At 40.3% G+C, this 13,135-nt stretch overlaps 1 protein-coding gene across 1 annotated transcript; it reads right to left on the reverse strand.

Moving 5' to 3' along the window:
* Positions 1–338: 338 nt before the first annotated feature.
* LOC110975499 (retinoschisin-like) lies at positions 339–9,156 on the reverse strand. Its single transcript, XM_022228037.2, has 5 exons — positions 8,547–9,156; positions 5,060–5,296; positions 3,837–4,017; positions 3,085–3,256; positions 339–2,676 (listed from the first exon to the last, which is right to left on the reverse strand). The coding sequence occupies exons 1-5, from the start codon at positions 8,614–8,616 to the stop codon at positions 2,530–2,532; spliced, it is 807 nt and encodes a 268-aa protein (XP_022083729.2). The 5' UTR covers positions 8,617–9,156; the 3' UTR covers positions 339–2,529.
* Positions 9,157–13,135: the final 3,979 nt, after the last annotated feature.

Genomic DNA, 13,135 nt, shown 5'->3' on the forward strand with positions numbered 1-13,135 from the left:
ATGATTCACCAGTACTTTCTGGAACACGTATTAAAATGCATTGTTAGAAAAGCGTTGCTGCAGGTAGCAGGCAGTCGTGCCCGCTTATATCTTATCACCTAAAATATGTAATATAAATGAGAGCAGCTCATTTTAACTTTGCAGGAAAGGCTGAATGTTAATATAAAACACATAAAAGACGGCCTTCCTCGATATGAAGCTTTTAGGATATTGAAATGAATTTCAAGAATATAATCCTTGTTTATCAGTTTGGTGCTTCACTGAGTTTGGTGCCTTTGATGAAATTATTCTGCTTCAATATACTATTGTACATATAACCCATTGATTTTGTACACGTTTTCGAGCCACAATTTTGGTAAATTTGCGACGTTTGATCGTTGACAAAGTGATAGCCAACAAAGACTGATGAAAGATTTATTGAAAATGAATGATGCAATGATGACGTAATCACCTTATTCTATATTGGTTTTGAATATTTTATTTTTCCCATAGGTTGTGTACACGTTTTTCTACTTGCATTAAATCTGTAAACTTCAAAGCCTTATTTCTCCGAAAGGACATTATAACTAGAAAGGGACGTTTTACAGACGAATGTTGACCTGATGTGATGAGAACGTCATCAGGAGACAAGTCACGTGACAATAAGCGTGCACTCTTTTAGGCCCTATATCTCCTGAAGTACATGTCCGATCGGTGTCAGAGAAATATCGACCTGATATAATGATGACGTTATCAGGAGACAAGTAACGTGACATTAAAGGTGCACACTTTAAGGCCCTAGATCTCCTGAAATACATGCTATATCTGGTTGAAACTTTGTAAATAACTTGAAAGAGAAGTGTTGTATACGAAAATGACTTGATGTGAAGATGCCTGAGTTGTTCAAATGTACAACAGAATGCGAAAAAGCCCTCTGTTCTGTTGTCACACAGACAGATAAGCCCTCGTTTTTTTTATATCGCGGTTGAGTAGACCAATCCAGGGCAAATAGGACGACGGTTGATTTTTCCTTCTAAGTTTTCTGAAGACACTTGGAAAATAGTGATCCTGTTCCGAGAACAGCGTTCTTGGGCCAAATTCCCGCCGTTTGGGTGTGAGAACTAGAAATAATGTATCGATAACAAACCACTGGGACTTGACCTTTGAGTACGTATGCGCCACGAGCGTGACCAAGAGATGGCGCAATTTTCCTACCAACGAAGGCTCCTTCACTTCGCTTGGTCACGAATAACTACGAAATGCGTTGCGGTGGCATTGCTACTAACATTATACTAGGACACTCCCACCAACATGACTCTTTTCAACCGATGAGAGGGTGCTCAAGGTGGATTCTGTTGCGTCGTTTCTGTGGTTGTGTTGATCGTGGAGTGTCGTATTGATTCGAATGCTTAAAAAACTACCAACATAAGTATTTTGTGACAACATTATGTAACAAAAAATCCCCTAAATGGTTCTTTGATGTCTAATCGTAGAATTAGTACCAAACAGGGGTTAATTTGCCAAAATTGATTAGCAAAGGTTAACGTTACTTCTTGAAAACAAAAATTACGTTTTTGTACATGAACGTCCTTTTGTCCAACGCATAATAATAACAGGGAAGGTGATTGTGTCTTTACGCATGCTCAGCTGTGGATGTAACAAAGCTTACGTCACTTCGTAAAAACCCCAATCCCGGTTGATCTACGTTTCAGCCGTTTCCTTGCAATACGTTTTGTACATGTTCAAAGGACGTTAAGCATTATGTCTCTTCGTGAAAACGCAAAAAAATGCTGTTTTCAAGATGTTTGACCTTGGTAACATTAATGTAACTATGACATTAATAATCTTTTGCTTGTGGGAGCGCGTAAAATTTGTCAAACACAATATTGTAAAAGAGAATATTGCAGAAGAGAGTTGTGACACGTGGCTACATGATGCCATTGTGGCAAATAATTAGCAAATATCAGGGTTTTATATGGGTTGTATTCCACTGGTTGATATGTTTCAAAAGACTAAACTACTTGGTTAAGTTCAGTTATAAATAATTGAACATTTTACCCGTTAATTACATATTACAGAAATTAAATCAAATGCTTGACCAGCCATGCCTTAATTAGTTAACTCCGCACAGGAAATTATCCGCATCATTTGAAACTAGACTGAGATTAGAAAACTAGATTACAAGACTACGAGTGTGCCTTTGATTTAGATATAAAATGAATACTTAGTATACTTAATTTGGTGCCACTCTGAGGAAATTGTGCGCTTATTTTTTTCAAAAGTGAATTAAAACAAGTATTTTGCACTATAACACGAATGCCTCTTTTACTAACTCATACGCACATTTTAAATAGAAACATTTACAACCCTGCCAAAAATTGTTCATTCAAACACACAGCTTGTTCTTATTTATACCAATTTAATCACCTTCTTTAGAGCATGTTCAGAGTTTTGCCATAACAACCACAGTCATCTTGATGTTTATTTTCCGGTTAGTAATATTCAACTGCAAAAATATCATACAATCCTGTAAGCAGCGAAACGAGTGAATTAATCAAGGCGACATCCAATGAACTCAAATCGCAGTCCAACGTTGTGATGCCATGCAGTTGGCTCAATGCGCACTGTCGTGGCCAACACACTCGCTTTGAACATGTTAGTGACCGGGGTGTTGCCGTCAGAGTTACCGGTGAACACCTGAAATAAAAGTGAATAACATTATTATTACAATAGGATATTGTATTGTTATAATACAGGGAGAAACGTTTCTCAAACCATTCACTGACAAACTGCACAGGCTCTTGTTATTCCAACTTTTGAATCTTTATTTTTTAAAGTCTATTGCCTGATATAACTTCGGAGTTCTATACACAAAATGTTCAACAATGCACGGAAGCTTTTGTTTCCGACCCCCCTCCCCCCAAAAAACAGCGTAACGCTACAACACTTATAACACAATAACTTTTAATTCTCTAGTTTTGACACCAGGAACCAGGATATAGGCCTAACTAACGGAAAGGATGCCAGGAAACACACAAGAAGTAGGAATGACAGATTGCGAAGGATTGATCAATTTTGGGCAAGAGCAAGTTGATGTCTCTCTACCATGGTTTCCCCGTTTCCATCTGTCACATGTACACGGTCAGATGAGTGTTGCCTCTGATACGACACAAGGTATCTCTCGACATACCACCTGTCCCCTGGGCCTCCTTGCGTGATGACGCCAGACACCAGTGTACTCACAGCGAGGTCAACCTCGATCCAGGAGCCTTTGTTGCTACGTATACAGAGGGCAATTGGATGAAGAACAATAAAATATCAGCAATCCAAATTCGACAGAAGTAAAGACAAGCTTTTGAATGGATGTAGACCTACCCCCCTACCCCCTCCGTTTGTCCAAATGAATATAATAAATATAATGAATTACATGATTATAATAAACACGAATAAAGCGACAAAAGAGATGACAACGCGATAGTCACTTCTTTAACACTAATTCCACGTAAATTCTGGACAGAATTGTCGGGAAGGGGCTAAAATTCTGATTTGCGTGTGTATATTTTAAGTTTTTCAATGTGATTAAAATAGACCTCTGCTGTTAACGGGTCAAGTCCCACCCCTGTTCGTCTGTCTACTCTCAGCAGGTGTCGGGCTCATCGACGTTACCATCATCTCTCGCATTTTGTCAACTACATTGTAAAATCTAAGACCATGAAATTCTCTAAAAGGTCGCGTATAAATCGCGTTTCTGTATTACCTATTCTCACGTACATAGTAATGTTTCCCTTGGTTGTAGGATGTATATATTGGGATGCCAGTGGGGCCCGTAGGGGTGTGTCGTCTCCCTTTGATACTACCTCTTGGGTGCCCATCGCTCGTTACTGTTAAGGCGTGCATCTGAGGCCAAACAGGACAAACAAAACGTCTTGTAACTGGACGCTGAGATCCGTTCATCGGGGATAGTTCCGTTCTCCATCCCTAACGGTCTCGGGGTTGAACACCCGACGGCCGTTGTCCGTGGCTCAGTAGGTCCTGCCTCTACGCTCAAACGAGGAAACAAGTGAAATAATTACCGTTCATGAGGATTCACTCCTAAATTTGCCTTGATCACTCCAAAACGCTACGGCTGGTTCATGCTTCAGGCAAATGAGGAAACATGGCAAAATGTTGGGGGAAAAGTACTTTTTTGTAAGTTTCCAAATTAGTACAACACTCATTTTAATGTTCAGATCTGACACAGTTACTTGCGCGACAGTTGCTGTGAGTTATATGACCACCCAAACAGTGACATATTGATAACACGCACAAATTACAGCCAGACACATGATAAAGTTTAAAAACAAAATCGGGCGTGGCACAGTCGAGATTTTGTTGGGTGGGGGGCCCCCTCTCGGCTATAAGATGGGCCAAAATAATCCGGCTATTCTAGGGTTAATGCCCATATAATGGATTTGCCCATATACTGCAGGCACACGTTGGCCCGAGCCTAATCCTATTTTTTTTACTCAACTGGGATTCTGCCCATGGGATAGCCCATGTTCTGCCCATACACAGCTGGTCCATCTGGGCCCCAGAAAACCCCATATATTACGTATATTGACCATATTTTGCCTAGGTATCATATGCCCATGTAAGCCTGAGCCCCATAAATGATGTGGATGTGGGGCCCGTATGATATTATCCATGCTGTCCCATTGGGGTCTCATATTGATCAACCACGATCAACAGAATCTATGTTAGTAAATCAATTGAAATTCAGGTCTAAACGTGTCCATACAAATGACTGTTCAAGGACACACTTTTTAGTCAAATTCAAATTTTCAAAATTGCTGATTCGTTTCGGGCTGGTTTTCCTTATTGGCGGCACTTCCCTTTTACGTGTTTCAATATGCCTATGTTGTAATTTGCGTATTGATTGCGTTGCTCTCTGCGTTTCTTACGTTGATATTGAAACCAGACTTTACGTTTGAGGTAACGTGAATTTGTTCAAATTGACGCAATCAATACTGGACCGATCGCATGGGACATTTTCATAACTGCCACTAAGTCTCCCTTCGCTTTGAATTGGAGAAGGTGCTACCTGTACGACTGCACTTGAAGTAATCTTGGATTTCGAGAGGGTCCTCGCTCAGAAATAGCTCGTCCAGGTAGAGGGGCGCCCCCTGGCGGTAAGACGAAGCAGGCGTGTATATCCCTCCAAGACGTACAGCAGTGCATTGGCAGGGGTCTTTAAAAGGGAGGAACCAGCGGGCCGGGGCACCAGACTGCCGTTTAAACTCCGTTCCAATGAAGCAGACCCGATGGCATGATACCAGGACTATACCGGAATAAATCACAAAGCTTTAAAAACGAGTGTCTGGCAATGTAGGGCTTTGGCGGGAACAGTGGGCGTGGTTTCATGAAATCATTAAAAGGTTGATGTGGTGAATGATGTATTTGGCAAGTATATTTGTAAAATACACACTGTAAAAAGTGCCTAGAAGCACCCTCTTTCCGTAGTCTCCGTGAGGTCACAATCTGCTTCTGCTAATCTTTCTCTATACGCATTGTCTAAAATAAAAGTGCCCGTGCTAAGCACGGGTCTTTGTCCTTGTAATGAGCTGTCGAGTTATGGCCACAAACAATTTCTTTGTTATTATTCTTGTTTACCTTCAGCAATTTGGCAATCGCTCGTTTTCTTTCTAGTCCTCGGAAAATAAGCTTTTTTTGGTTCTCAGTTCGTCGTTCATTGTAATCGAAAAAAAAAACCAATGGTTTTGCAAGACAAAGAAGGAATGGACTGTATATAAAATCGTTTATCATATGACAATCTCCCACTGAGCTTACAACTGGTGCAATGGTACCAAAGTATGTCCAATGTTAGCAATATTGGTCAGATTACTGCGGGACAATACTGCTAGCACCTTAAGCAAGAAAAATACATTGCGATGAGTAAATTATTTTCTTGAGCACGTAATTTGGAAAATGTGGAGGAAAAGACATTTCGTTCAATGTCAAATTATCAACGATGAACATTTAAGTTGACCCAAGACATTTTCAAAGAACATTATGGCCCCACGATTTGGTAAATGAGGCTTATCATTTTGAAGATTTCTACATTGGAATGTATATACATCACTGGAATGCATGAAAATATTGGATAGCATACCACGGGAAACAATCAATTTAAATTGAATTGACGGAAATATGGAAATATATATAATCAATACCAAGATTACAAATTATTTTTCGTAAGACCAAATGAAGTTCATGTTAAGTTCGAAAGGTCCACGACAGACTTTGGTCAAAGAAACTTTCTGTCGTCAGAAGAATTTAAGAGTTGAGAAAAGTAGAGGCCCAGATCCGGAGGGGGAGTTGGAAGTCAATCACCCCCTGATCATTGCAATATTTTGTAGGGCCTATAAGGTTGAAAGGTCCCCTGAAAGCATCCACCCTTGTCGGGCTCTTATTTATTAATTAATTAATTTATTATTATTTTGTTCGTATAAGGAGGACAGAGAGTTACTACAATATCTTTCTTTGTTCTTACCTAATATCAAATCCTTTCTTTCGATTATTGCCATTGCTTTTGTGCCAATTTGTGCCGGGTATTAGCCTACCCAGGATGTGCCGTAAGTTGATTTCTAATTGACCGAGAAAATATAATTAACTGAAGAAAGAAATGAACCCACCAACTCATGAACAAGGTGTACTAGGTCGAGTGAGAATCATGTAAGATTTAATGAAAATACTTTTTTGTGGGGGAAACATTAAGCCCTTTGATGTCTTTTAAAACGCCTTGGAACATTGGAAAGGCCAAACAGAATCAGGAGACTGAAACTGGACGGGATTCTGTAATGTTTGGACCGACTGACAAACAGGATTCTGAAATGGATCAGAGAGGGCAATATTACTGAATTAAAAGATCCGCACCTTGCTACACAATTTTACTCCGGTAAACAGCGCAAAATCAGCGGAAGTTGCTTTCTCTAAAACAAACCCTTCAAGCTCCGAAAATTGCATAATACTTTAACAATCGTTGCCTTTTCTGAATCAAGCATCGAGTAGAACTAGAAAGACAAACGTTAAGGCCAAAACAGTTGATGGCTTAGGATTGGATTGCTCTTCTAGTAAAGATCAATCGTACAACTTGTATTGGAGAGAACAATGGACTGCGTTACGTAACAAACATACCTCAGCAAACGCATCATCAATCAAAGCATGAAGCTTTCATAAAAATTCCTAAATGTTAAGTCAATGCCAAAACAACAATTTCTGACATGTACATTGGGAGAAAATATGACTACTGGGTTGGAGTTTTTGGAGGGGCATCACCCTCTGTATTTGAAATTGAACGCAATGAAAGTGACGGAGAGAACAAAATGATTACCTTTATAATAACACGCAAATAACATAAATCCACACATTTCAAAACCAGTTTATTTGGTTAAAAGACATACATGTACATTACAATGACCGTTAATTAGTGGTTCGTATGAATAAAACTATCAAATACTATGAAGTTCAAGCAAACAGAAAAAGCATTTACTGAGAAGTAAAACCATTAAGAATAAGCAAATGCTTGAATTTGTATGAATAAAATGTTTCTTTGACTATTCAGCATCTACTAGTATAAATATTACCAAATGATTTATGATTGTGGGTGACTTCACAGCTGAACGGTTTTGCACAATACGGCTTCCATTGTGTGCACGTACAGAAACTACCTATGCAGTACGGTGGTGTATCTTGAGACCTCATCAGCATGGCAGATACGCACGATGGCAGTAATTTTGATCGCAAAAACATTGATGAAGAAAATTGCTCTCCCAATCACAAAAAACCGCCGGCATCTGGTTTCTTGAGATTCCCTCCTAAAGGCATACAGCTTTTCCTTTCGAATGACATTCATGAACGCTGCCATTTTGAACATTAGTAAATGCTCCTCGTTTTCAAGCTTGCCCTGACCAGTCTTGAAAAAATGTTAAGTAAATACTCCAATTCTGTGGAACTTACTCGTTTTTATTCATACAAAATGAAGCAACTGCTTAATGTCAAGCACAAACTTAATTAAAGAGTAAAAAGTAAATACTTTCACTTTTTAGCAATTGTGAAGTAAAAGCATTTGCTTCGTTATCTTTCATACAAACACGTCGAGTAAATGCTTCAAAAATAGTAGGAAGCAAATGCTACTATTTATTTATACGACCTAGTGCCTGGTTGTGTGGATGGAATGGTGTACTATTTACCACACATATTTCTGCTTCTATCTAGCCTCTGCCAGGCGACGCAACTACACAACGCAACAGCACGACGGCTCCCTTGCGTCGCGCCGTTGCCTTCTTGCCATTTACGTTTGTACACACTCGACGGGTCGCGTCGTGCGTCGCGTCGTGACGTCGCCTGCCGCGTCGTGTTGTCTTGGGTCCTTTTCTTGTTGCATTTTCTCTGCCTAAACGTCGTTCCTTTCGTCGCACGTCACATCGCGTAGTTGCATCGCCTTGGAAGAGGCTAAAGAGAGGCAGGAATGTGTGTCTTAAAGAGTACACCATATAGATGGCGACTTCAATAAAAAAATACAATCCTACCTATCAGTGTGGACAACACCCACATCGAAGTTATGACTGCGCCGTCCATTCTGCGAGGAGACGTGTGCATGGAAATCTCTCTGCTTGATCAGATTAATTCAGTTTGCACAGCAACGACGCAAAGCGCTAAATGGGTGACGTCATCTTCAGCCACTAGGAAAAAGAGCCTCAGAGTGGAACTGGGGCAAGATTCTGTCTGATTGGCTCGAATGTCCAATTTCGGCGGGATTATTTAGGAGAAAACGGGGTAGCACGGCAGCCAACACGAGCAATGGTAAAATACAATTGAAGTATCGCATACTATGTGATAGAGGCCCATTACATATTACAGACAATCCAGAAAACAAGCTTCGGCGTAAATTTTTCATTGCAAACGCTTCCAGCACGAGTGACGTCTACCATTAGGTCTAGGCAAACAAGTATAGGCATGTTAACCTTTCGAAAAGGGCTCGCTGCAGCTTCCAATGTATAATTCGGTCCTCTGGCTCTGTACAGTCGGAACATTCACACTGCAAAGGCGTCTAGCCAAAAAGGTTCTGATGAAATGAAATTATACGAAGGAGCGACACGATCGATGCTTGGTTTGTAATAGCGGTGGAAGACTGGCATACGTATTCCGTAAAAATACCATTGTTTAAAGGCCAGCTCCAACGATGTTGATTTTGCTCATATTGAATCCTATTCAGAAGAACCAAGTCTAATAAAACTGGCACATATTAATATTTCCCTTGCAACACACGTTGTTGTGTTAACAAAATACAGTTTTTGTACCTATTTTTCCTGGAAGTCCAGTCTGCAGTTGTAAAAATGGACGTGTCGTCAGGACTCATCAGCATCTAATGAATATTGATTTCTGTGATGTATTACCGCGGAGAGGACATACCACAGTGCGCATACAATATATGCATCCATAGCACGCGCATAGCTGGGGACGACATCGCGAACATGAAGAATGCTCTCATTCTTCGGAAACTCGAAGAATTTCCATTCTGGTTCTTTTGCAGAATTTCTAGTACGTCCACCAAGATGCACGATTTGGGCATTATTGTAAGTCGTAAAGACAGGAACACAAACTCTCGACCGAAAAGAGATCATGCCGCACAGTAGAACCTGCACACAGATCGATCCCTGACACGTGGTGCACGCACATGTAGCTCCGTTTTCATGTACAGTATATATACGTTCGTTGAGCAACCAGTCGTTCTACGGATACAGTTTCAGTGTTTTCTCCGGTATTACATCATACAAATTTCGTTTCTCAACAGCGCCACCAGTGGTCAGATTGTGGAAATTTTTCATAAAACTCAAAGACAACGTTCAAAAGTATCCGCAAATTTTCAAAAAATACAGACGCAATAAAGACATGATTTGGTAATAAATATGTGATTTATTTAACACTAAACGCAATATTTCCACAACTTTAAAAACAGTTGGAGATGGTCTTTAAGAATTATTAATCATCCTTTTCCCTTTGAATTCATTTTCCCATTTGAGTAGGTCAAGCTTCAAAATAGACCCAACCAATTTACTACTCCTTTGAGCATAAACGACTTTCTGCTACAAGTAGACGAGATGTAGCCAGGGATTTGCGATATAGGAGTTGAGGCGCTGGTAGTTTGCTATCAGCCGCGAATCTCGGGACGGACAAATATCACAGTAGGCCTATTTGTAAAACCCCACTTTCATTCGGAAAGATGGGTTCGTTAACAGGTTTTGCTTACTTGTATTGGTCTGTGTTGCATGTTTTTGCAATTAACAAATTGAAAACTACAAAGGGATCTCATAAAATATGGAATTCAAAACTGATGGGAAAAAGACATGGTGAAGAACAGCCACGACCGCTCTGGGCCTGTTAAATGCAGTGAAGGCTTATTGTAATACCTAGAACTCTCATGTTTTATCTTCTGGTGCTCATTATTACCGTCATTAATAATTTCTCCTTATTATTAATGGAAGGACACAATGAAGTACAACCATTAACTGCCTCCTCCGTCGCTCACCATCCACCGACAATTATTGCTTAGTTTCAAGGAATAAAAGAGAACGGCATTCAACGAATCAATCATTAATAAAATGTATCAAGGCCTGCTTGAGTGGTGTTCCGAGAGAAACCCAGTCGTCAGTTCACGTCAGTGCAGTCCTTTCGCTGTATTGCAAAATCAAAAAAAGTGTACTAACCTCTCGTTGTAAAAGGTCTGGCTCTTCCTTTAAATCATTTGGCTTTCAAAGACTACATACAAATGATCATTTGTTTGAAAGTATGGTCGATTCTAAGAGCTGAAGACAGCAAACACGATGCCCCGGTGCTTGACTTTCTTGAAACTGGACTGTTTAATGCAGATAGGTCTGTGCAGTCCATTTTTAAATACAGCAAAATTACTCCACAAGGAAAGTGTTTTTTTTTGGGGGGGGAGAACGGACCCATAAGCCCAGCTAATAGTCATGTGTCTTTGTGTGATTGCCTATTAGTTTTGTGCTATTAATGACGATCGCACAATGGCTAGACTTTGAAGATTTCTGGCTTAATGAATATTACCTTTTACTTTCATCGTTAGGTTCTACATTTCATCAGGTTTTGCCTCTTTTAAGTTTTGAAAGAGTCTTTACTAAAAGCAGAGCAAATATAATGAAAAACTGTAATCGAATTGGAAAGTCATGCTGCATTCTGAATAAAAGGGCACATAAGTGGACTTCACATTTTATGAAGGAGAGACTGGTGAGCCGAAATTACTTTCTTTTCATCAGAAAATGCATTAATCTTTTGTGGCAGTAAATGGGTCCTGAGCCCTTTGTTTGTGCAGTTTACAATTTGCCTACTTATCATAGAGGATTTCAAGGGTACCAGACATTAATGTAATATCACAGAACCGCTTCTTTGGTAATGCATTGTCAGCATAATAACTGATTTGCTTCTGTCACCTGCATGGTTAAGCCTGATAATTGTGTGCTCTCTTATTTTCTTTTGTCACAGTGGTGAATTCAGTTAAAGCTTTCAACACAGGAAACCAGGCTCAGCTAGCCGATACATTACAAATGCTTTCCCTGTATGGTGCGTTAACTGTATTCAGAAATAGGCTGTATGTGGAAAAAGTTTGGAACGATGTGGCATCAATGTTTGGTTTCACAGACATCGATGTGTTTCTATTGTGGCTTGACTATTCATGGCATACATAATTATTTTGAATCTTAAAGTAACGTTGGTCACGTCGGAAGTGTTCGTTTTATCGGTAGCCGAATTCCACCAAGGTTGCAGAAATTGGTTAAACTTATGCACAATAGCATACTTGTTCGTACAAGATTGAACTTGCTGTGCCAAGGCACTTGGTGGTAGCAAACATGGCAATAATTGGTTAGACTTATGCACAATAGCATACTTGTTCGTACAGGATAGAACTTGCTGTGCAAAGGCACTTGGTGGCAGCAAACATGGAGGGTGTGAGCTATTATCATCTCTCACGTTCTTATAGTAATCAGACCTAGGACTAAAATGCATTCAGTATCACTGAATGGGAAAATAAATATGATGTAAGAGCCTGTATGCTTGTAATATATGCACATATTACAGAATATACATCAACATCACGGACACTACACCTCTATATAGTGTCACATGGTGTCATAGCCCTACCTCGCTTTTCAAATTTCCGTGGCAAGGCAAGTCACCCATCCCCCATCGCTCAATTCCTGGCACAAAATCTACTCCAGCTGCTTCTTTCATCCGTTCTCTCTTTCACTCGTCATCTGTTCGTTGGCGTATAAAGCCTGCTGTCTTGTCCCTCTGACGGTCGGCGTGACTTGTTTTCCTCAATAGCCAACTGGTGTTGGCCGTAGGGGACCTGCGGCTTAATGGAGCCTGCAGACAGTTGTCTGCATGCCAGCAGTTTCATCTGGGAATTCACTTAGTACGCATTTCGGCCAATAGATCAGTAAACAGGGCCCAACGAATACTCTTCCGTCGTATACTGGGCCCTGTTCCGATACATATGGATTTCCTTCGAAAAAAAATTCTCCGGGATATCAAGGGGCATCCGCTTGATTTTATGAGCTGAAATTCCACCGGTATGCTCACTACTTACAGGGTAAACTATCTACTATGTTGCTAATTGTAGAAAACTCGCCTTTCCCTCATTTGAGGAAAAAATATTGCCTTTATTATTTTTTCGTTTTCCCACTCTGGACGATTTTTGCCCCACTTGCACAAAACTTTCTAGTCGCGTCACAGATAGCGCTAGCGAGCCGCACAACAAATGATTTGCCACAAGCAGTGTGTGACTGGACAGGGAACCAGCCAAGGGCGTTGCGTATTAGCTGCGAAACAAAACAGCTGTTATTTTTGCATGAGTGCTAAGATCGACAGGTAGTCTAGCAATTCTGAAAGAAATTCGTAAGTGCTGAAGTCTGGGAGCAAACTAGACAGGCGCTCGAACAGGCTTCCATTACGTAATCACACAAAGACGTCTGTGTAATGTACAAGTCCAGCCAAAGTTCGTCCGAAGTGGGAAAACGGCAAAAAAGGTAACATTTTCCCCTCCAATTAGCAACCTAACGGATAGTTAACCCCGTAAGTAGTGAACATACCAGTGCAATTT

The sequence above is a fragment of the Acanthaster planci genome, linkage group LG20, assembly GCF_054643075.1.
Source record: "Acanthaster planci isolate LZ-2023a linkage group LG20, COTS_SCS, whole genome shotgun sequence".
Classification (NCBI taxonomy): Eukaryota; Metazoa; Echinodermata; class Asteroidea; order Valvatida; family Acanthasteridae; genus Acanthaster; species Acanthaster planci.